The sequence below is a fragment of the Haliotis rufescens genome, unplaced genomic scaffold (assembly GCF_023055435.1).
Source record: "Haliotis rufescens isolate VD_foot unplaced genomic scaffold, xgHalRufe1.0.p SCAF_2, whole genome shotgun sequence".
NCBI lineage: Eukaryota > Metazoa > Mollusca > Gastropoda > Lepetellida > Haliotidae > Haliotis > Haliotis rufescens.
Genome location: NW_025963890.1, coordinates 3,499,088 through 3,524,497, shown reverse-complemented (window position 1 = coordinate 3,524,497; position 25,410 = coordinate 3,499,088). Strand labels below are relative to the sequence as shown.

Sequence of the window (25,410 nt, the reverse complement as noted above, 5' to 3'; positions counted from 1 at the left end):
TATTGCGTGTTGGGATATAAATATCATTCAATATTCCGTGTTGGGATATAGATATCACTCAGTTTTCGCTGTTGGGATATAAACATCATTTAATATTCCGTGTTGGGATATAAACAACTAGGCGGGCATTCTTAGAATGGTACCTCCAGACGTCTCACGCATTGCTGAACATACTAAACTGAACTTTGTTTCAATGAGGAAACCTTTCACTGGTGGCTTAATTTAATTATGGTCAATATCGTCTATTCACGTATAGATCTCCCCTTTCGTTTTGTATCAACACAGTACATCTCAATAAGTACAATACCAGCGAGAACCGCGTAACCTGATAAACATATTGAACTTGATCGCAGATCTCGCCTCCCCGCTTGAGCTGAGTCACGTGACACACTTGCCGGAGCTCAGCACTGCGCTCAATACGACAGGTAAGACGGCTTGTCATGTTCCTTGTGGTACACACAACTATAGCTGGATTGAACACCTCACAACCTGACGAGGGATTCTAGTACACGTGTGTGGAGGACTGTGAATGGTTATTCCTCCCCATGAGCCGCCGTGAGGAGACTGTAACCAGTGAGAGCTACCTGCCCAAACCCGACAAGTTCTCACCTTGTAATGCGACACGAGGTGAATGCCACGAATACAATGTCAGGTTCAATTCAGTGTCGTGGATGTCGGATAAGTCGACACACTCGTATCAATGTCTGAAGTTCTGTCACTGGTGTATTTGGATGTGATATCCTCATAATATACATGAATGACACTGACGAGCGTACAGTCGGTTTGGTTTGTAATACATATATATGGTGTTGTCATGGTTTTACTGCGAATGGAAACATGTAGATATTAAGTCCATGATATGGAAATACATACAGATATAGATGTAGATTAAACACGTTTCAAATTGTATTAATAATTACAATCAAAATAATCATAATGCACGTTTGTAAACGCGGAAGTAAACAACAACACACAAGGGAGATAATATAGTGGCACGCTGACTTGGCTGGGTATTTTATACAGCTTCAGTGATCAGACCTCTGGCGACAGTTCTTTCATTACTGTATTGGAACATATATCTAAAGTTGTATTGAGTCAATCATATAGCAAAGCCCGTGGATGATTTCAAATTAAAGTTGAACGCCACTGTGTCGACCTTGAAGGGACCTGAGATAGTTCGACTTATACTTGTGTTCGACACATTCGCCTACAGTGGAGTAAACCATTGAACGGTTAAAACACGAAATACCATATTAAGTTATCTGTAAAAAGGATAAAAACTAAAACAATGACTTTGTAGAATAATTTTCATTTTTGTTAAGCAATTAATTTTGTTTACATACCTTTACGTATGATATAGATTATCATGATATAAAAATCACGTCACATGATATAAATACCAGCTAAAATATGTTACGTTGTAACTGAATTAGATCGAGGTGCGTACGTTACTAGGCATTATGCAAGTTCACCATCAACTGCTAACAGTGTATATTTAAAATAAAGAATACATGATATCTCTTCAAAGGAAAATTGTGTCCGAATTGTATGACCAATCAAATTACTTACCCTGTGATCGAAGTAATTTTATGGTACAATATTGTCTATTCGCTGGACTAACGCTTTAGGTGAGCCAGGATCCTGTGATCATGGGTTTGAATCCTAGATTCGCCCTGACAATGATCCTTGGTTTGTGATCTCATAAGCACATGTTTATGATAAAATCGGAATCGTACAGTCGAGATTTCTTATGATCATGGAAATGTTTCACAACACTCACAGGTTTCAACAACGTTGCCAAGATTCGATTAATCAGATTGCCGTGAAATAGCCGTTATATTGCTGATCTTGGCTTTAAGGAACGTTCATTCTATTGTTCAGCTAGCGTCAACAAGAATGGTAGAACATCTCTTACGGGAATTTGTACTGCTATGTGTGTCAAAGGTTTGCCATTCTTCAGATAACAACACCAAACAAAGATGGCGTCTGTGGAGGTAAGAGAAGACAACTCCGGGTTTGTTGACAACTGGCAAAGTGGGAAGTCCCTGGCGGAGTGTAACCTCCACATGTTGAGCTCTGAGGACTCTTGTGACGTCAGCTTCCGGGTTGGGAAAGAAGAGAAGCTGGTCCGAGCTCACCGATATGTGCTGATGAGTCGGAGTAGTGTGTTCCACGCCATGCTGTGTGGCCCCCTGGCGGAGAAAGAGGAAATTAAAATACCTGACGTGGAGGAAGAAACATTTTCTGAAATGTTGAGGTTGGTGACAGTTATAATCTGATCTCCGAAACAGGATTTCTGGAGTAAATATTGACTTATATACGTGTTTGGTGTCAATCGTGTTGTCAGTTGCTATTGTTATTGGTGGTTATAAGTTTATCGCTTATACTTATATGCCTACTTTATTGATAAGGATTCTGGTGGCCCTGTCGTATAACGCACTTAAATTCGCTTGCAGAATTGCGTCCTTCGGGCGCTCGAGACAATTATAGTTGTGGATTCGAATCCAGGTTCTCCCTGATTACGTTATCAACACCATACATAGGTCTTCAGCAACCATGCTTGTCGCAAGAGGCGACTAACGGCATCGGCCGGTCAGGCTCGCTGACATGGCTGATGCATGTCATCGTATCACAATTGTGTGGATCGATGCTCATGATGTAAATCACTGGATTGTCTGGTCCAGACTATTATTTACAGACCACCGTAATATAGCTGGGATATTGCTGAGTGTGGCGTTAAACAAGAAACAATGTAAACAATCTACCAGTCATGGTAGGTGACCCAGTGACTGATCATAAACAAAGTTAGACGGCATCTGCCATCTGGGCAAGTCACCATACCACCTGATCCTCTTATATTTGGTCAGTATTGTGCCTTTGCTCGTCCATCTAGTAAACGAAATCTACGACTTGTGCCAGGGTTTGAGTTTCCCCTTCACTGACACCTAATAATGTAAATGAAATACTGTTGTATACATTCACTCATTCACAGGGTCCGTGAAGATCCGGGGTAGAATAGGTCTTCAGCAACCCATGCTTGCCCTAAAAGGCGACTATGCTTGTCGTAGGGGGCGATTAACGGGATCGGGTGGTCAGGATGGCTTACTTGGTTGATGCATGTCATCGATCTCAATTGCGCGGATCGATGATCATGCTGTCAATCACTGGATTGTCTGGTGCAGAATCGATTACTTACAGACCTGGATATAGCTGGAATATGGCTGAGTGCGGCGTTCAACACCAAACACACACTCATTCACAGCCTTTAAGACTAGTCTAGAGGAGTAGCAGAAACCTATTTCACTTGTCTTCAGGGCTTGTTGCTAGTCCTCCTACATGTTCTGTCAGTTTATTCAGTTCCAATTTGTAGCAATAATAAGGCACTGAGAGCTGCTCCCTGAGTATATCCCTCATATGCTTCTTGTCATTGGGGACTATCATCCTTTGAATTTTACTTGTCCTCAGGACAATTAAGTAGTCTCGGGATAGCGGAGTAGCGTGAATTTCGAAGCCTGCATTAATTTCCTCGTTATATTATGAATAGTGAGTGAGTAAGTGAAAGAGTGGTTGGTATTACGTCCCTTTAAACAGTATTCCAATTACATCAAGGTGTGTCAGCTTGAAAACTCCAAGTTTTCTCATGTCGTAGACGTTTATCAGTATGGGGGAATGTAACAACAGGGTTGTGAGCCTGTCAACCATATGATCATTATTTGTACGAAACTTGGATTCGAACCATCGATATATTATCCTGTTATTACTATGCGCCGTACCTCTGCACGGAGAACTGCAGTGCTTAGGATGCATTGGCAACCCGTCCCCTTGTTATAAATTTCCCGAAAAATAATACTTTTGTGCAAATATGCTTTTTCGTCAATTAGTTGTGTTCATTAGCCTTAGATAGTTTAAACTGAAATCTCTCTGAAATAATATCATTTGCAGGTACCTGTACACAGATACGTCATCGATGACTGCTGAGAATGTGACAGGTGTGTTGTACCTGGCAAAGAAGTACGCCGTGGGGAGTCTTGAGCGTCTCTGTCTCACTTACCTGGAATCCTCCCTGACAGCAGAGAACGCCTGTGCCATCCTGGAACAAGCCCACGTGTTTGATGAGGCGGAACTCTTTGACAGGGCTCTGGAGGTCATTGTCCAGAATGGAGATATTGCATTTGAAAGCCATGGCTTCAAAGATCTGTGTCATACATGTTTTCATAAAATTGTCAGTGCAGAAGATTTTGTTATCAAACCGGAAATAGTGTTTACTGCTGCCATCTTGTGGGCCGAGGAGGAAGTCAAGCGAAGGGAATGGGAGAGCACTCCAGAAAACAAGCGACTCGTTCTGGGGGAGTCTGTGTATGAGCTTGGCTTCACAGCCATGGGCATACAGGAGTTTGCCAAAACGGTTGTTCCGTCTGGGATATTATCGGGAGATGAATGTACCAAGTTATTCTGTTTCTTAAGCATATCTGAGACCGATGCCTCACCATTCAAAGTGAGACCAGCGCCAGCAATCGCTTTGTACGCAAACACCATTAGCACTGATCTCAGTGAGTTGGAATCTTACATCACCATCTCGTGTAGCCATAACATGCGTTTGATCGGTCTGTGGGCATTTGGTACTGAAACCAGTAGGTATAATATAGTAATAGATAGGAAGCTTGGAAAGCCCAAACGTTGGATCGAGCAAATGAGGATATCAGCCAAACCAAGTAGAAGAGCTGGGAAAGAAGTGAAACTGGAGCTGTCAGAACAAACTACTTTAGAGGCTAACGTTTATTACAGATTCCGGACTCACATTAGCACTGGTACAGGAGGGTGGTTAGGCACTCAAATCAGGAAAAGCATCACTGTTGGCAAATGTCAGATAGCCGTTTCACAGATGTACGAGGATGGTGTCATCTCGAGGCTAATGTTGCGGATATGCGAGTTGAGTTAACGTTGTAACGCATCAACAGTCTTTGACACGCCAAACTGGTCAAAATTATTTTTAAACTGCGCGAGATATACCGCAGCATTTAAGATAAATTTCAGATTCCGAAAATGAGGATCGGCGCAGGTACGATGTATGACGTGCCTCATTGTTTGTCATCATGCCACGGGAGCGGTCGATTCCGGACACGGGTACAATATGTGAAGCCCATTTCTGGTGTCCCCCGCCGTGATATTGCTGGAATATTGCTAAAAGCGGCGTAAAACCATACTCACTCACTCACTCACTCACTCAAACACCCACCCACCCACCCACCCATCCATCCACCCACCCACCCACCCACCCATTCACTCACTCACTCACTCACTCACTCATCATGCCACGACGACGTGGAGCATCGTTCATGTTGTCAACCACCAGCACAGGTGTGTCTGGCGCAGACTTAAGAATTTACAGTTCGCCATTATACAGCTGGATTATTACGGATTCAGTGCAACAAAACATTCCGTGTTTGTGTAAATGCTTCGCTTCTTATAAGTTATTATGAAATGAGTCAGGAATGAGTGAGTGAGTTGGTTTGAGCACGGGTATTGTGCTGACAAACCTAGAAACATAATCGGGGTGAACCGGGATTCGAACCAACAATCAGGTGCCCAAGGGACGCAACTCTGCACAGCGAATCCCGTCGCCCTTGACGAATCGGCCACCGAATGAGTCTGGAGGGGTGATTGATATATGTGTATGTTCTGAGCCTCACATAGTAAAACTTGGCCTAAAGACATGAAAATGATTTATTTTTCAACATTATCCCCTTGATCAGGAACATAAGGTGGTGCTGAAGGTTCTACTACACCAAAGCAGAACCAGTTGGGACTGTGCAGATCGAGAGATATCTGCAGGCTGTGATTGGAGGATACTGTGATTTTTTATGTCTTTTATATGTATATCCATCCAGTTATTAAAACTGACCATGTTTTTTCTACATTTAGTACTGTCTTTTTCAACATGATGATTAATGCTGAATGTGACCACAGATATTTTCAAGCTATTGACATTTGGTGCGGGACTGGGGGTGATGTGTTTAACTTCCTGTACTCGGAAAAGGAGAAGTCTAAGTTTGTCATTGATTTTGTTTTTATTGCTGCTCTAAGGCCAAATTGTGCACACACGTACAGGTAATAGCTGTTGAATGCTTAGTTATTTAAATTTTTTTTATAACGTTACTATAGAAGTCTATGGGAAAACATCTGGTTGTGTGTAACCTGAAGGAGTTGTAGTCCCGTGGATTGTAGTCATGGCAAAGGCTCCTTTGTGAACTGGCTTTGTCCTGATAGAAGAGCACCCCTTTTCTCAGCCTCCACGTCTCTTAGTCTTCAAATCATCCCGAAAATGCCTGAAAGGTGCAGCATAATTTGCTGGCTTTTTGGAAGATAGTCTGTCATGGTGACGCCCTTGGCAGCCCAGAATATCGAGTCCGTAGCATTTCCTGCTGAGGTGGTGATGTCAAATGCTGCAACTGTTTTGATCGTTGTTTGGACTTAACAGTGAAAGTGGTGAACCCATGCTGCAAGAGCATTTCTGGATCAGCTTCAAACAGAGCTAGATTACAAGAGAGACATGGTGTACCTGTTGCGGTTTTGATCATGTAATGTCCACACCTGAATGGTTCACTGTTATGTAATTCCTTCGACGCGAGCCTCATAACTTATCAGTTACCACAAGGGCACAAACACAAGGTTTTATAAATCGAGCAAAGGTTTACACTAACGGCTTCAGAAAAGTGGCCAATGTCTACATCACTTCAGACTTTCCTCCCGGGCCGTGAAAAACTGAAGGCAACTCGCTCACTACTTATACCGGTGATGATAGTCATGTTATAAACATTATATAAGTCATCAGATTCTGCCCCGTGGCTTTCCTGGCATTATTATTCTTAACATTACTCAACAAATTACGTCCACGACTACTGAAAGCCTAACTGAGGCCTTGAATCTTGTAACCTTGATGAAACAGTTTCTGAGCAGGTGTCCGCAGGTGTCCGTCAAAATAGGTAATAGCATCAGAAACCATTTTTGTCAGTGATGGGTCAAAGTTGGAAATGTCGTCCACATGTCTACCATTAAACGTTTTGAAAGCGTTACCATGAATGTTGTAACCTTGATGAAAAAACGTCTGAGCAAGAGTCGTGTGACGCTCTTTGACATCATGGTAGATAGATTGTGGTATTGTGGTAGATTGTACCCCAAAAGTTGTGAAATGTGGACACCAAAGGCTGCAGCTGCAGGAAGATTGCTCGACATAAAGGGGAAACTGACTATTTGAAGTTTAAGTTGTCCCTCTTGTCATACAGTCTTGTGGGGAGTGTTTTGTCACTCTGAATCGATACGCATAGATTTAAATATGAAACAGATGAAGCGGTCTCACTGGTCTCCTTTATTTCTAGTACAGGTAGGTAAATCAGCGGAAGGGAATTGGCTATTGGATGGTTATTAAACGATTTCATATTATCGATATACCTGAAGCTGAAGTTAAGCTTCTTGGCTAAATTCCTTTGCTTTGACTTTGCCAATCCAAGCACTGACCGACTGACTGACTCAGTATGGTTTTACGCCGCTTTTAGCAATATTCCAGCAATATCACGGCGGGGGACACCAGAAATGGGCTTCACACATTGTACCAATGTCGGTATTCGAACCCGTGTCTTCGGCGTGACGAGCGAACGCTTTAACCACTGGGCTACCCGACCGCCCCACGCAATCCAAGCAGAAATTCCGATTCTTATGCATAATTAAACATTTCAGCATATTGGTGCCCATGAGGATGCCTACTTCTTGCCCTCAAAATTTGAGGAAATTTTACATTCATACATGTTATCAATGATTAAGTCAAGCATTTCACCTATATTTTTCTCAGTAAACTTCAAATGGCAGTTGCTTTCCTCTTTGGACAACCTTTTTGGAACCTCTGAATATAGATATTCTCTTTATTACATATTTACAATTCTCTGGTGAATTAATGTTAAAATTCAAGGCTCGGGTTAAACAAAATGAATTCGCCCAGGATACAAAATAATTCGTAGATAGTTTGTATTATAACTATCTATCCGTGATGGTTTACACACATTACTCAATTTTCCGTGTTGGTATATAAACAATATTCTATTTTCCGTGATGGTATATACACATGAGTCAATTTTCCGTGATGGTACATACACATTACTCAATTTTCCGTATTGGTATATAAACATTACTCAATTTTCCGTATTGGTATATAAACATTACTCAATTTTCCGTGTTAGTATATAAACATTACTCAATTTTCCGTGTTGGTCTATAAACATTAGTCAATTTTCCGTGTTGGTCTATAAACATTAATCTTTTTTCCGTGTTGTTATGCAAACATTACTCAATTTTCCATGATGGTATTAAACATTACTCAATTTTCTGTGTTGGTATATAAACATGACTCAAATTTCCGTGTCGGTCTATAAACATTCATCATTTTGCCGTGTTGGTATATAAACATTACTTAATTCTGTGTGTTGGTATCTACACATTACTCAGTTTTCCGTGTTGGTATATAAACATTACTCAGTGTTCCATGTTGGGATAAAAACATTACTCAATTGTCCGTGATGGATTAGAAACAGTATTCAGTGTTCCGTGTTGGGATTTAAATATCACTCAATTTGCCATAACGTAATATAAACATAACTTGCAGGTGATTTTAAGAATAATGATACTTATTGACATCCTAACACCTATTTCACGATGGTAAATGGTAAACCAAAACACATTGTGGTTCAATCAACAACGTTTTTATGTCAGTTAAATTATTAGAATTGCTTATCCATGAACATATTCACTTACCTCCCTTTCCTGCGTTACCAGAAAACATATTCGAACAAAGTGATCGCTTGCCTCGCTGCATACGCTCAATCACGTGACAACACACGGGCAGAGTTCAACATCAAAACTGTGCTCAACACGACAGGTAAGAGGTGTCTACACATAGCTGTAGTTGGATTGAATAATATTGATAAACTTCAAAGAGGGGTTCTAGTACACGTTTGTAGGGGAATTTGAATGAATATTCCTCCACGTAGCCAGTGAAAGGTATGTGCAGCGATGTGCTCCCCACCCTCAATGTGACAGAGACGCGAATAGAAATACCTTGAATACATTGACAGGTCCTATGCAATGTCGAAAGTGTGGCATTAGTTGAGTACAATATCTTGCTATATATAATATATAATGTTGCTATCAGTTATGTATGTATTTGAATGAGATATCGGGTCCTCATGACATATATTAATGAAAACAACAATCTTACTTTCTGTTTTGCTAACGATGTGTAAAGCAATGCGGCTGAGGTACCTTCAGGCATTCTACGCGAACAGGAACTAGTAGATATTACATCAGTCATATTGAACAGGTAAAACACCCTTTCTATCACCTGACTATCCGAACACAGGATCTCTTAAAGTGTGTGTCAGTCACACGCGGAAGTGAGTACTACGCAAGGGAGATAATTGTGAGGCATGCTTACCAAGTTTGGTATTTTATAGATCTTCAGTGATCTGGTCTGTTGTGGGCAGTTCTTTCATTTCTGTATCGGGGCGTGTAATTAGTTTCTTATTGAATCCATGATATAGTTAAAACCTTTCAATTTCAGTTGAACACTGTGGCGTTAAACAGCAAACAAACTTGTGAAGATCCTCGGTTGCATATCCGACCAAAGTGGTAAATATCTTTGACATGCACCACTTCGAATTTACCTCACCCATTAAGCTGACACCGTGACATACTGAAATACTTTCAAGACATCGTTAAACCAAACGCATTTACTCACGCTTAGTAAAATGATGATTGGATGCTCTCTTAGAATAAGACACGTTGTTACATTCTCCAATGCCTGTTTAACATTGACATAGCGTCAATCCTTGTAAAAATGTATAATAGAAAGACTTTTGGACAGTTCTTGGAATATGTATTGCCATGTATAAAACTTTATCATTTTCAGATAACAACTCAATAAGCAATGGCCTCGAAGGAAGTAAGAGGAGACAACTCCGGGTTTGTTGACAACTGGCAGAGTGGGAAATCTCTGGCGGAATGTAATTCGCACATGTTGACCTCCGAGGACTCTTGTGACGTTAACTTCCGGGTTGGGAAAGAAGAGAAGCTGGTCCGAGCTCACCGATATGTGCTGATGAGTCGGAGTTGTGTGTTCCACGCCATGCTGTGTGGTCCCCTGGCGGAGAAAGAAGAAATTAAAATACCTGACGTGGAGGGTGAAATATTTTCTGAAATGTTGAGGTATATATAGCTGTAGCCATTAGTTTATCATAACGATGTGACGAATAGGTACTGAGGAAAATTCGAAAATTGCCGTAGAATGCTCTTTCCTGTCTATGACACCGTCAGTCTAGGCACGGGTGTGCATCTCTTTGTTTTGTTCACTAGGATTTGTCATAGCGAGGATTTCCGAACACTCTAACATTTTCCAATCCCCGAATTGAAGATTAAAGTGTCTGAATTATCAGAAACCACGTTTCTCATGTATTCGTGCTAGGGAATAAAATGTGGTATATGGTCTCTGATTAAAGAATTTATAATCAAGTACAAAAGATATGCACAGACACACTGCCAGTGCATTAGGTGTTTTTCAGTAATTTAACGCCATCACCCCCACTTATGCATGAAAGAGACTATACATTCAAGAGGAACCATTTTTAGAACTGATTATGAATGAAGTGTCGAAATGGTTTGTGATCCTAAGTGATCCTAAGTGATGTTTAGGAAGGGTAGGAATAATAACATATCTTCGTGAGGTTTTCAACAAGTCATCCCATTTGCAGGTACCTGTACACAGATACGTCAACGCCGACTGCTGAGAATGTGACAGGTGTGTTGTACCTTGCAAAGAAGTACGCCGTGGGGGGTCTGGAGCGCCTGTGTCTGACTTACCTGGAATCCTCCCTGACAGCAGAGAACGCCTGTGTCATCCTGGAACAAGCCCACGTGTTTGATGAGGAAAAACTCCTTGACAGGGCTCTGAAGGTCATTGTCCAGAATGGAGATGTCGCTATTCAGAGTTCTGCCTTCACAGCTCTCTGTCATACATGTTTTCATAAAATTGTCAGTGCAGCTGATTTTGTAGCCAAACCAGAAACTGTTTTCAGTGCTGCCATGTCGTGGTGTGAAGATGAGTGTAAACGACATGGAAGGGAAATAACACGGGATAACAAACGACTCGTGTTGGGAGATTCTGTTTACGACATCGACTTCACTGCCATGGATGCAAAAGAGTTTGTGAGATTTGTTGTACCCTCTGGGGTACTATCGAATGAGGAATACATAAAGTTGCTGTGTTTCTTCACCATGTCGGAAGGGGACGTTGCGCCTTTTAAGATAAAACCAAAGCAGTTGGTATCACATTCAAAGGTTTCATTGTATAAATCTTCTGTGTACAGCAAAGGAAAAGCCCAGACTTCCGTCATTATTATTAAGTGTTACGATGATCTTCGTCTTTTGGGGTTTGTTGTTTATGGATCTGGTGACTGCTCGTATGACATAAAATTAGAACATGAGATTGGAGCGTCATTTCAAGATGCAAAGCAAGCCAAGTTATCCGGCAAGTCAGGATTTGGAGCTTGTGTGAAATTACACCTTAACCAACCATTTATTCTTGAAAGATGTGAAAGGTATCGAATACACATTACAATGGCATCAGGTGAAACGGTCACACAAGGCAGCTCACTTTTGAGTGAAGTCTTTGCTGGCTCTTGTCGCATTTCAGTTTCTAAATCGGGATTAAATAAGACTGAAAATGGTCTCATATCACATCTTATACTCGAGAACACATAAACGTTCGTGGCTGAAAGAAAGTTATCATCAATTACCTTCTGTGCACTTTGTGTGTTTTCGGTATTGCTTTACCCCCAACTGTGGGTTGGTTATGCTGACTCCTGTCTTGTTTTACGGTTTCGCTTATTGGAGTAAATGAGTGAATAAACAAGGGAGGGACTAAGTGTGCGTGTCTGTACAAGTTTGGACCGCCTCCGTGGTCTAGTGATTGAGCGTCCACCGGAGAGCAGAAGGTACGGGTTGATCCCCGACCGCGTCATACCTAAAGACGTTAAAGGATGGCATTTGTTGTTACCCTGCCTGGCGCTCGGCATTAAGGGGCTAAAACAAGGACTGGCTGTTATATTTGATTGGTAATACATTGTATTGATTGGTAAATATGTGAGTATGGAGATCCCTAATTTATAGCTTTGACGATTTTCATCCTACACATTTTGGGCGCATCCATCAATATTTCCCAGAATTGCATCTTTACATGTATGTACGATTAAAGGTACACTTCACCCAAAGGTGTCCTCACCGAAACCAGAAATGTTTCAAAAAGAAATGAACTACAAATTCCGCTCACCGTATCGAATGCTCTTTCATAAATAGAAATAGTGAAAAAAACCAAGATACTTAGATTTTGTGGTTTTCAATAATAGGTAAGGAGTTACCCTCGCAACTGAGGAAAAGATTGCGTTCCATTTGTGTTTTACCTCCAATACAACAGCTTGATTATCATTTGAGTTTAGGGAGTATTTTCTACCAGTATTGTCATTTTTTAAAAACCGCAAATAAATGATATGACTAAAATGCTTTCATTCATTGGCCTTAACAGAAGGGAAACATCTCTTTCAGATTCGGTGGCAATTGCATTCATACTTGATACTTGCAACAGTTTTATGAATAACTGTTTGAAAGAATGTGTTACGTACTCTGAAGCTTCCTTATGCTAGCCACGCAATAAAAGAAGATATCACACTGTTTAGCCAAATTAATCCTAAGTCCTAACACCCTCGATTATCAAGTGTTTTATATACTTTTCAAAATATAGGGGATCAGGAAGTATAAATGTTTTGAAAGTTCGTCAGAAGAAAGATCAGCTTTGAATAATGACGGTGGACCTAACGCCCCAACACACCCGAAATCATCACGTGGACCAAACGTGTTATTGAGAAAATGAAAATGCTCAATAAATTAATTCTGCTTGAGACTGTTAAAAAAGGAAATTGTATGTCACAAAAAATACATTCTTGCAAGTTGTTAGTTTTTTTTAATTGAGGCTCATAGTTCTAATTACAAAAATAGCTGGTTTTGTAGCTGTAGCTGAAAACATCGAGTCTCAATACAAAATCTCTCCACCCCCCCCCCCCCCCCCCCCCCCCCCCCCCCCACCTCCAGCAAATGTCGGATGGCCGATCCCTTAGTATAATTAGATTGGGAGTGCCAACGTGATAAGGTACTGACCAAACGATTAGAAATCGTCTGCATGCAGCTAATCTGTATGTTCGGCGCCGCGTGTTAGAACCACCGTGTCAAACCCACGCATTCTAGCCAGATGCCATTGATGTTCAGAGCGTCTCTTGTGATGTTTACAGTTGAGTTCAGATGCGCTCTGGACTTTCTGTATAGGCGTGGACGTGTCTGGAGGCGTCCTAACGAACGTCGAGCGAACGTCAACGTATTTCGGAGTGGATATGCAATGATATGGGACGGGATATCTATGACTGCGAGACCGCCACTGCACATATTGTCCATGGAAGGGGCATTGGTCAGTAATAAGGAAACAGAATACTGACGCCACTAGTTTATCCATTTGGGGGCCATGTTGGTCCACGTTTTGTCTTCCAAGACGACAACGCTCGCGCCCATAATGCACGCATCATAACCGACTATATCCACCTCAAAACTTCACCAGAATGCAATAGCGAGACACGAGACCTTACTGCCTTCCATCGTAGAGGTAATGTGGTGGGTGCCAGGGACCTCTACCTCGAAGCGAAATGGTTAGAAGTGTTGTGGAGATTTATATAAAAGTGTGTATGTATGCCTTCAGCTAAAGACGAAGGACATACACAAGTTAAAGCACAGGGATGTACGTTCAATTATGAACTACCGAATGATTATCGATGCTTTTTCTGTATCAGTGCCCCCTAGGTCCCTAGTATGGTGATCTCCCTTCAGTTGCTGGCGATCTAGAGCTCTTAATTTATAATGTATTGTGCTTTCCTTTTTTATGATTCCATACTAGTTTTATATTTTTTTCTGTGATAAATCCAGTTATTTTACTGATCTCCATTGGCAAGTTTCAATGTATTTATAATGTTTAACCCTTTATAATCACAATATGGCTGAAGTATTGCCGATGTGAATTGAAGTTTTAACTCACTCACTCTGTATCAATGCAGTTTTCATTATTTTGTGTCATTGTATACAATGTGAACGTCCCTTAATTACCCCCCTCCCCCTTACGTTCAGATAACACATGACAGTCGTGACACTTGTTTTGTTTGACAAGTTTCTTATCTACTGGCTTGTATTTGAAACATTTTTTTTCAGATTACAGCCATAGTCGATGTCAGTATCATGTACCCAAATGGTAGTAATTCTAATTTATGGTATTATACGAGGGCACGGGTGGACCAGTCGTCTAACGCGCCGCGATTCGCTGTGCAGAGTTGCGTCCCTTGGCACTCCAGAAACCTATTATAGTGGTTTCGAATCCCGGTTCGCCCCAATTATGTTTCTAGGTTTGTCAGTACCATACCCGTGCTCGTGGGTTTCACCAAAGTGGTAAACGTCTGAGACCTGCATCATTTCGGGCTTTCCTCCCACATTAACCTGAGACGCCGTGAAATAACTGCCAGTGGAATAATGTTAAAAGCGGCGTTAAACCCAACTCACTCACTCACAAACCAAGAAACACAATCAGGGCGAATTCGTGAATACACATACTCCATTTCTCCTCTAAGTATTTCTAAGATTTTCTTCACCATGGACTTACATATGGACAAGGTCAGTCTTAGTCGTGAACTTCTTTGTTGTATTCTGTAAAATGTGAAAACCACAGGGAAGGGCAAACACCGAGGACTGTCAACACACGGTTACTCTAGCCACATCTCAGTGTCTTTACCCCCAAGGCGATGGCCTAAATGACATTGCTGTCAGACCCGTGAAGATTCCGGGGTAGAATAGGTCTTCAGCTACCCATGCTTGCCGTAAAAGGTGATTATGCTTGTCGTAAAAGGCGACTAACGGGTCGATGCATGTCATCGATCCAAAATGCGTGGATTGATGCTCATGATATCAATCACTGGATTATCTGGTCCAGATTCGATTATTTACAGACCGCCGTTATAAAGCTGGAATATTGCTGAGTGCGGCGTTAAACAACCAACCAACCAACCAACCAACCAACCCTTACATTACACCTCTTCCAATTCATGTACATATTTCAGTACATTTTATGTTTGGGTTGAATGGGTGTTTTCTTCTGATTTTGTTGAAAACGCTTTGTGAAATGTTATGTGTTGGAGATACCGCTTGACTGGGCATGTATGAGTATGAGTATGCAACAACACTATCTATAATGGTTGTGTGTTAGTATGCAAAAACTGTTCACTTCCTGTATGCAGTTTCGTGCATAACGAACGTAAAACGTGACTCGTCACTGAACCAAAGTTGTCTCCATCGTAGTTGTGTCCATACCCTGTGACCTTGACACCAATGACATCGCAGCCGATGATGCAGGTCCGTCAAAATGAAACATCGTATTGGTCGTTTAGCTTGCATACCTTCAGCGCGTAAACGGTTCATCGCTGTCTGGGCTGATATCCCAAGCAATCCTGGTATTTCCGTAGGATGTGGAAGTAGACTTGGTGATTCTTTCAAGTACGTTACGTAGCCATATGCATCTGTCCTGAGTTCGAGTAGTGATACGTGGTCGGCCGAATCTGGGAAGGTCCCGTGTTGCCCCATGTGTCTGATAATGGTTCCACAGCTCGGTTCTCGTGTTTCCAGGCAGCCGATGGCGGTGTTGCGTTTGGATTCCGTCAGTCGTGGCATGTTTTCTCTGTTCACTTGCTGTGAGATGGTATGCAAATGAAAACCCAACGATTTTACAGCCCAACAAGTAATGTTGCACGTGCACGTCATGTTGGTGTATTTCGGCGTCAGACTCTCACGTGGTTGTGTTTTTGCGATTTCTTAATTTTGTATGGATGTCGGCAACACTCTTGACAGATATTTACGCTTTTTTGTATGGATGTCGGCAACACTCTTGACAGATATTTACGCTTTTTTGTATGGATGTCGGCAACACTCTTGACAGATATTTACGCTTTTTTGTATGGATGTCGGCAACACTCTTGACAGATATTTACGCTATTTTGTATAGATGTCGGCAACTCTCTTGACAGATATTTACGCTTTTTTGTGTGGATCTCGGCAACTCTCTTGACAGATATTTACGATTTTTTGTATAGATGTCGGCAACTCTCTTGACAGATATTTACGCTTTTTTGTGTGGATGTCGGCAACACTCTTGACAGATATTTACGCTTTTTTGTATAGATGTCGGCAACACTCTTGACAGATATTTACGCTTTTTTGTATAGATGTCGGCAACTCTCTTGACAGATATTTACGCTTTTTTGTGTGGATGTCGGCAACTCTCTTGACAGATATTTACGCTTTTTTGTATGGATGTCGGCAACACTCTTGACAGATATTTACGCTTTTTTGTATGGATGTCGGCAACACTCTTGACAGATATTTACGCTATTTTGTATAGATGTCGGCAACTCTCTTGACATATATTTACGCTTTTTTGTATGGATGTCGGCAACACTCTTGTCAGATATTTACGCTTTTTTGTATGGATGTCGGCAACACTCTTGACAGATATTTACGCTATTTTGTATAGATGTCGGCAACTCTCTTGACAGATATTTACGCTTTTTTGTGTGGATCTCGGCAACTCTCTTGACAGATATTTACGCTTTTTTGTATAGATGTCGGCAACTCTCTTGACAGATATTTACGCTTTTTTGTGTGGATGTCGGCAACACTCTTGACAGATATTTACGATTTTTTGTATGGATGTCGGCAACACTCTTGACAGATATTTACGCTTTTTTGTATGGATGTCGGCAACACTCTTGACAGATATTTACGCTTTTTTGTATGGATGTCGGCAACACTCTTGACAGATATTTACGCTATTTTGTATAGATGTCGGCAACTCTCTTGACAGATATTTACGCTTTTTTGTGTGGATGTCGGCAACTCTCTTGACAGATATTTACGATTTTTTTGTATAGATGTCGGCAACACTCTTGACAGATATTTACGCTATTTTGTATGGATGTCGGCAACTCTCTTGACAGATATTTACGCTTTTTTGTATGGATGTTGGGAACACTCTTGTCAGATATTTACGCTTTTTTGTATTGATGTCGGCAACACTCTTTACAGATATTTACGCTTTTTTGTATGGATGTCGGCAACACTCTTGTCAGATATTTACGCTTTTTTGTATGGATGTCGGCAACACTCTTGTCAGATATTTACGATTTTTTGTATGGATGTCGGCAACACTCTTGTCAGATATTTACGATTTTACAACTTGTGCGTTTCTGTTTTGTTGTTGCAGAGTATACATATGTTTACTATTCGTCAACTACAACCTTTACCCATTACAGTGTATTGAATGGAGGAACATGGAAGTCAATTAATGATATGCATATTAAATTTCAATTATATTATGTTCGCCATGTCTGCGTTCGCTTTCAATATTTTGCGATATTAGCGCTAACGTGCGGACATTGTTGATTTACCTTCAATTACTGTTCCCGACTATAGATCTCGTGTACTTGGACATAAGTGACGACATTATTGGCAGTATTTTGTTTTATTATCCACGTTGTGAGGATACAGGTGGTAAGATACTAAATCCGTACGTCACACGTGTGTCGAAAAAGGTTGACCTCGTTTGATTCGTTTTGATTGGATAACCGTGACCTCTGTCATACCGGGACTACTTTCATTCATAAAATATTCGGGGCCCCGGCAGGGCGAGTGACCGACTGTTCGTCCGATATTCAAAGCGGGGCGCTAATGTGATTTTTCAAATTTCCTTATAGGTGTCATGCGTACTAACGACATGGCGCTTGAATTACCCTAAGTTGAAGAAATTCTTCCAAAAGGATCTTGAGCGTCGGTGCTGTTATGTTTGCAAACACAAATGTAGGCCCATGTTGTTAATGCGTATGCATAAAAATGTCAACAATGTCCATATTTGGGCATAGGGGAGACCAGGGCAGAGCGCGCCTTATCTGCCGTCAGATGGCAGACGTTAAGAAGCGCCAAAAACCACGCTGACGCCAAATGTACGAGTTAAGGAACGTTTATAAAAATATGAAAAAAGGTGATTTTGCTGTAAGGAATGTACATATCTTAATGCGTTTATTGTGAGAAAACGTAACATGATATCCAAAATATTTGTGCATTTGCAAACCATGTTGGCATCAAGTATATTTTGGGAGTTAACATGCGACAGTTCGAGACCAAGTAATTACGTGTTATTTAATTATCCAGTGATACTGTCACTGGGGTAAGTTTTTGCGGTTTGCCCCCCGTATGATCTGATTGATTTTGCTTGTTTTTCAGGATGTTGGTAGATGTCTAGACAAATGTGTCAGCGGGGGAAACATTATATATATCAACTTACAAGAAGAGAAGTTGGACAAACAAAAGCTTCATCTAGGGGAATTTCAAACAATTATCTATGTATATTGTTAACGAAACTCTTTTTGTCCGAACCCGACGACGACTCTCAGATGAACATTGTTTTTCTGCTGATTAATCTGACTAGAAGCCATACTTACTTTGGTGAGAAGTCAACTGAGGCACTGAGAGATTTTTCGCAACACAGCTTCGAGCCTGAGGCCTTGTCAGTTATTGAATGTGCACGGAAGTACCTTAGAAATGTTTCTCCGCTCATAGATTGCCAGTACATCTATATTTGCCAAGACTACTACCTTATCGAGGCCTATGTTGATGACTTGCGAATGTAGACTTTACAGAAGAAAATAGTGAGAAACCATATCAGAAAAACTAAGCAAGGCATCTATGGCTGTGAAGCCTTAAAGCGTGCACTGGATGATATCAAATCAGGACAATTTCGGTTTGCAACAGATAAAATATGGTTTAATTGCCAATGCGTGATTTTATATGAAAAGCCATGAACATGCCAAAATGTCAATTTACAAATCAATAGCGTGTGTGTCCATCTCTGGTTGCAACCAACACATCTTCGTCTCATGGAATGGACCAGGCGTCGCACAAAGTCATGTGGAATATCTGTCCATATCTGCTGGAGCATGTTTCGAAGTTCCTGGAGTGTCTGTGGAACACATGGTTGACTTAGAATCCATCTCATCCCACATGTGCTCGATTGGTGAGAGATCAGGGGAGCGAGCCGGCTAGGGATGACATTCACGTTGTTTTGTTGAAGTGAATCCTGAACAAGTCGAGCAATATGTGTCCGGGCGTTGTCATGTAATGCCAGGGCCATGACGACGCAAAAACGGTAGAACAACAAGGCCGATGATCTCGTCGTGGTAGCGCTGTCCATTGAGATTTCCCTCTACCACTATCAAACGGGTCCTCTGTCTTGCTGTAATCCCACCCCATACCATAACGCTGCCGCCCCCGAACCTATCTTCTTCCATGACAGTGATTGACGTAACGTTCATCTCGACGTCGGTACACTCGAATCCGTCCATCGCTGTGGCTGAGGTGAAAACGAGACTCGTCAGTGAATAGAACTTGTCCCCACTGCATGGCCGTCCAGCGTAGACGCTGTCTGCACCACTGTGCTTGACGGTGGTCTCCTGTCAAAATGGGACGTCTGGCGGGTCTTCTGGCGACAATCCCTGCACCGAAGTACGGTTTGTGAAGATATTCGTCGAAGGCCAGGGATGCTTCTTGCAGGCACTGTTGCTGGCTGGAATCGATTTCGTAGGTGTGTTGTTCGAATCCAGTTGTCTTGTCGATTATTGGTTACGCGTGGCCTGCCACTCCGAGGATGGTTTCTGACTGCATATGTCTGTTGCCATAAACACCAAATGGTGTTTCTGTGGACGTTAAATTGTCTTGCAACATCACGTTATCTCGATCCTGGTTCAAGCATACCAATGGCACGCAGACCCTCATTTTCGGACAGGCGTGGCATTTCGTAATGTTGAATAATTGCGTAATTTTGTTGTTTTTCTGAGTGGTTGTTGTCAGCACGATGCTAAACAATGCATATGGAATCCCGTTAACGCACATGTTTTTATACCCATTCTTTGGTAGTGAAATGCATGGGGCTTGCATAAAAGTCAACTTTTGCATGGAATGCATGCTTTTTCTGTAGCAGTTGAGTTTTTGTGACTTGATTCCATACATGTACTACAATATTGAAAACCAAACTTTACTTGTTTGAAAAATACACTAAAATATTGGCGCCATAGGAACTTTTGTTGTTGAGTATAGTTTCTCACATTATGCGTATGCAACGGATGTTTTACGGATTGACCTCCACTGACATTCGTACATGAGCCTTTACACTTGCAGAACAAAATGGCCTTGATCACCCTTTTAACAAAGCAACACGGAAGGCAGGGGAAGATTGGTTGAAGGGCTTTATGCAGCGACATCCAGATTTATCCATCCGAAAGCTAGAAGCTACCAGTATATCCAGAGCTGTTGCTTTTAATAGACCATCTGTGAACATTTTTTTCCACCTCCTCAAGGCCGAGATGGAGAAGCATTCATTTCATCCAGATTCAATCTGGATATGGAAGAAAGTGGTGTTACCAATGTCCATCGTCCACGGAACATTTTGGCAAAACGGCGCGAAGAACAAGTGGGAAAGGTCACAAGTGTTGAAAGGGGAAGAACTATGACTGCGATCTGTTGCATGAAGTCATCTGGCACCTACATACCACCTATGCTTATATTCCCCCGAAAGAGAATGTCGCCTGCTTTGATGATAATGGATGGATAAACCATGATCTGTTCCTCTGTTGGCTTGAGCATTTTGTTCACATTAGCCACAAAACTCACAAGCTGCAACTCCTAGACAGGAGATTCTTTGGGCCTCTCAAGGCTAACTACAACAAAGCATCTGACAAGTGGATGCTAATGAACCCAGGCAGTAGAGTTGCATTCTTTGACATGGCAACTGTTCGGCGCTGCCTACACGGTGACGGCAACAATGCTGAAAGCAACCAATGGCTTTACCTGCACTGGGATATGGCCCTTTAACCCGGATGTTTTCACTGATGACGATTTTGCAGGCTCCGCTATTACGGATGACCCCGAGCCTGAAACACAACTGGCCCAAACAGCCTTGCCACCAGACAATCCTGGGTCAGGACCTAGGGCAACATCAGATCCCATATTGCCACCAGACAAGCCAGATTCAGAGCCTGGACCATCCGATGCCGTATTGCCACGAGACAAGCCAGATTCAGAGCCTGGGACATCCGATGCTGTATTGCCACGAGACAAGCCAGATTCAGGGCCTGGGACATCCGATGCAGAATTGCCACCAGACAAACCAGATTCAGAGCCTGGAACATCCGATGCCGTATTGCCACCAGACAAACCAGATTCAGGGCCTGGGACATCTGATGCAGTATTGCCACCAGACAAACCAGATTCAGGGCCTGGAACATCCGATGCAGAATTGCCACCAGACAAACCAGATTCAGAGCCTGGAACATCCGATGCTGTATTGCCACCAGACAAACCAGATTCAGGGCCTGGGACATCCGATGCAGAATTGCCACCAGACAAACCAGATTCAGGGCCTGGAACATCCGATGCAGAATTGCCACGAGACAAACCAGATTCAGGGCCTGGAACATCCGATGCTGTATTGCCACCAGACAAACCAGATTCAGGGCCTGGAACATCCGATGCAGAATTGCCACCAGACACACCAGATTCAGGGCCTGGAACATCCGATGCTGTATTGCCACCAGACAAGCCAGATTCAGGGCCTGGAACATCCGATGCTGTATTGCCACCAGACAAACCAGATTCAGGGCCTGGAACATCCGATGCTGTATTGCCACCAGACAAGCCAGATTCAGAGCCCGGAACATCTGATGCAGTATTGCCAGGGTTACATGCAACCAACTCTTTCAGAACTGACTGCAGGTTCTTCAGACGAACCCCAACCAGATGTTAGAAGACAGATTGAAGCACTTTCACCACTGCCAGTGAAACGCAAGATACGGAGCCGAAAGAGAAAATCTGACTCTTCTATGGTAGTTACATCCACACCTTTCAAGAAAATGATGGAGGAGAAAGGACAGAAGAGATCAAAGAGTGAGTGAGTATGGTTTTACGCCGCTTTTAGCAATATTCCAGCAATATCACGGCGGGGGACACCAGAAATGGGCTTCACGGGAATCGAACCCGGGTCTTCGGCGTGACAAGCGAACGCTTTAACCACTAGGCTACCCGACCGCCCCAGAGATCAAAGAAAACCAGCAGCAAGGCAAACAAGAAAGTTGCTGATGAGTCGGAGTTATGGCACAGTTTGTACTGCAACGAGTTGTAAACAGAGCCACCTACCTAGGACTGGCTTCAGTGCAATAAGTGTAGACAATGGTTCCATGTAGAGTGTGGAGATGAGAAGGATATTTACGATCTCTGTCGTTGAAGTACATATACCTTTCTGAACCGTAATTTTTAAGAACAAGTTAAGACAAATGTTGTCTTTCCCAGTTTGTGTTTTCATGTGTATTGTTTTGTTTAAACTAAGATCTAGTTATATTTGAATATGTCCAGGAGCAGTTGATTGAGTGAGTTATTGTAGACACTTTGTTTTGGCGTTACCGTCTTTGCATTCTTGTGAACTGACTGAATTTACTGTCAGTAATATTATTTGCAGTTATTAAAGAAATTGGAAAATATATCATCATCGAGCTGTTATTTGTGAAAGTGGGGTAAAGTGGCCAGGCACTGGTCATGTTGCCCGAACCTTCAGGGCAAAGTGGCCAGTGTTTGTCGCTTTTATCCAAGGTAATTTTAACGCCTTAAAGACCGGCGGTAATTGTTGTTAATTACCAGGGTGTAGCCGTCGTTTACCTCTTCTTCTGAACTACGGTAATCCCCTCGTTCTTGGTGCTGACTATCAGGGATGAGAGAGAGGTACAGTGTCAGTACCCGAGGGCCTTGTACATTTTACCGTAGATCCTCCAACAAGCACAAAGAGTGATCTTCGTTTAACGGCTTTTATTCCCACTCTGTGTTGCCGGTCAACCCACTCTATTTGTCACTTAATTATGAGACTTCGGTTCGAAAGATCATGACAACAAGTCGAGAGTGGAGACCCAGTCCAGTCCGCTCCCTAGCTGCTACCTAGCCGCTGTCTAGCCGTTCTCTAGCCGTTGTCTCGATTTGGGGCTTTTGCCCCTTTTTAAACCGGTACCTACGTCACAGCTATACCCATTTTTCCATCTATCATTGGTCAACCACCTCACCCCCCCCCCCCCCCTCCCCCCCCCTACACTAGATCATTCTAACCCACTCTTATCTAATAACCAGCACCTAATTCGGACTTGGTATGATGTAGCTTTTCACCCTTTTGGAATTCGAACTATTCCCCCCCCCCCCCCAATACCATATATGTCTCACTATAATGCGACGCTCCCAATAGGGTCGTTTGCACAGACAGCCCCCCGTCTTAAAGGGAAGCTATATAGTTTTCCAAAGGGGGTATTGAGCGACTCTTTTTACGTCATTTTATACCTAAATAGTTAAGAAGGTGAACATAGTATTTCAAACCCGTATTTAAAACTATTTCCATGCAAATAATGCCAGGTGTGCCACTAAGTTTTCAGGCTATTTCAATATGGACGTTTGCATAGACAGCCCCCCGTGTTAAAGGGAAGCTATATAGTTTTCCATACGGGGTACAGAACGATTCCGTTTACGTTTGTGTATACCTAAATAGTTAAGGAAGGAGAAAATAATATTTCAAACCCGTATTTAAACTATTTCCATGCGGAAAATGCCAGGCTCCCAGATGTGCCACTAAGTTTTCAGGCTATTTCCATCGGGACGTTTGCATGGAGAGCCCCCGTCTTAAAGAGAAGCTATATAGTCCAATGAAGTCCAAAGCAGATATTCCACTGTACTACACAATACACATTGAACGTCAAGCCCCTTGCATGAATGCGTGATGCGGATGCGATAGGGTAATTCTCTCAAATGTTGGAGGCAAAAGGAATTTCAAAGCTTTGTACACATAGATTGCGGTGTTCTCAGCATTCCAGAGAATTCTGCGCTCGTCCTCACGGTAGACTACACCAAATGCATGGTGATAAATGATGATTGGAGATCTACATTTGTTTGTTTGTTGTTTAACGCCACACTCAGCAGTATTCTAGCTATATGACGGCGTCTGTAAATAATCGAACCTGCACCAGACAATCCTGTGATTAACATCATGAGCATCGATCTACACAATTGGGATACGATGACATACATCCCGTTAGTCGCCTTTTACGACATGCATTGGTTGCTGACGACCAATTTTAACACGGAGTTTCACGGGTTAATATTGTTAGTAGCGGGTGACCACGCCTGGATGAACACCACCAAGCCAATAGTCCTTCATTTCCCAATGAACGTCCGTATGCCGCGTGAATGTGTTGTCAATTCGAATTACGAATTCCCCGACGTCTAACAATAACATCAAAGAGGGTCGAAATTTGCTCACGTGAGAAGGCACTGTCTTCATCAGACAGCCTACCTACCCACATACCTACAAATGTAGATTAACGAGCATAACTAAGAAATCATTTTTACGAAATAGGATTGTTAAAAATATTTAAACAAAAATGTCATTAAAAAGTCCACTTAAAGAACGATTTTGTAAATTCTGTTATTGTGATACTGTTGAAGATGGAGTTCATTTTCAATCTTACTCTGATCTTAGATTTTGGGAAAGATGTATCTTCCCTAGATCTTATTTTATATACGCAGTAGTTGAAAAGCTTGTACATTAATTTAATGTCAAGTTCTACTTTTCTTAACCCCCTCGCCGCACTTTGATCTGAAATGCACAAACGGCGTCTCATCGACCATGGGAGGTATTTACAGGTTGTTACAATTAGCAATCCCCGTCATTTGAATCGGCCAGATGTTGTATTTTTAGTAATGTATTGTGTATTGTTCGTCATACATGATGTGACACACTAATGCAATATTTTCGCCTTAGTTAATGGTACCAAAAAAAACCAGAAATGTAATAATGATTTCCCCCTATATTGTGCAGTCTGGATCAATTAGAATTGAACTAAAGGGTTTGGCAATGACACTATGGTCATATAATTTCGTCTACCGTAAACAAACAATTTAATCGACTTAAAATTGATTAAGTATGTAACTAACTCTTCTGACAAACACTAAATGTATTTTGATATTAAAAAGTACAGAACATTGAAAAAATCTCAAGAAGTCGGCGTGAGAGTTCTGGAGACAGATGGTGAGCTGCGGGCGTCCGGTATTTACACAGCCCTGTAATACGGGATCTGGCGAGGGAGCATTGCCGCCAGTCTA

The 25,410-nt window shown here is 42.1% G+C and overlaps 2 protein-coding genes across 5 annotated transcripts; both read left to right on the top strand.

The window, feature by feature from the left end:
• The first annotated feature begins 339 nt into the window (after positions 1-339).
• On the top strand, positions 340-12,592 carry LOC124128583 (BTB/POZ domain-containing protein 6-like). 4 transcript variants are annotated; one of them, XM_048399508.1, is made up of 4 exons: positions 8,813-8,926; positions 9,608-9,675; positions 9,956-10,251; positions 10,794-12,592. In XM_048399508.1, the coding sequence occupies exons 3-4, from the start codon at positions 9,974-9,976 to the stop codon at positions 11,800-11,802; spliced, it is 1,287 nt and encodes a 428-aa protein (XP_048255465.1). In that variant the 5' UTR covers positions 8,813-8,926; positions 9,608-9,675; positions 9,956-9,973; the 3' UTR covers positions 11,803-12,592. The 4 variants fall into 4 exon arrangements, with proteins under 4 accessions (XP_046331070.2, XP_048255466.1, XP_046347977.2 ...); XM_046475114.2 differs by lacking the exons at positions 8,813-8,926; positions 9,608-9,675; positions 9,956-10,251; positions 10,794-12,592 and adding exons at positions 340-425; positions 1,961-2,257; positions 3,943-5,145; XM_046492021.2 differs by lacking the exon at positions 9,608-9,675 and having other exon boundaries at positions 8,812-8,926.
• An 8,454-nt stretch (positions 12,593-21,046) lies between these two features.
• LOC125381860 (cell surface glycoprotein 1-like) lies at positions 21,047-22,027 on the top strand. Its single transcript, XM_048399180.1, has one exon. It carries the CDS (start codon positions 21,047-21,049, stop codon positions 22,025-22,027), a length of 981 nt encoding a protein of 326 aa, XP_048255137.1.
• Positions 22,028-25,410: the final 3,383 nt, after the last annotated feature.

Excerpts from the sequence above, each read along its gene's own strand:
- LOC125381860 (XM_048399180.1), top strand. The coding sequence starts at position 21,047 with ATGCTGAAAGCAACCAATGGCTTTACCTGCACTGGGATATGGCCCTTT.
- LOC124128583 (XM_048399509.1), top strand. The coding sequence starts at position 1,980 with ATGGCGTCTGTGGAGGTAAGAGAAGACAACTCCGGGTTTGTTGACAAC. Across the intron at positions 2,258-10,793 it reads ACATTTTCTGAAATGTTGAG|GTACCTGTACACAGATACGT; the intron begins GTTGGTGACAGT and ends TCCCATTTGCAG.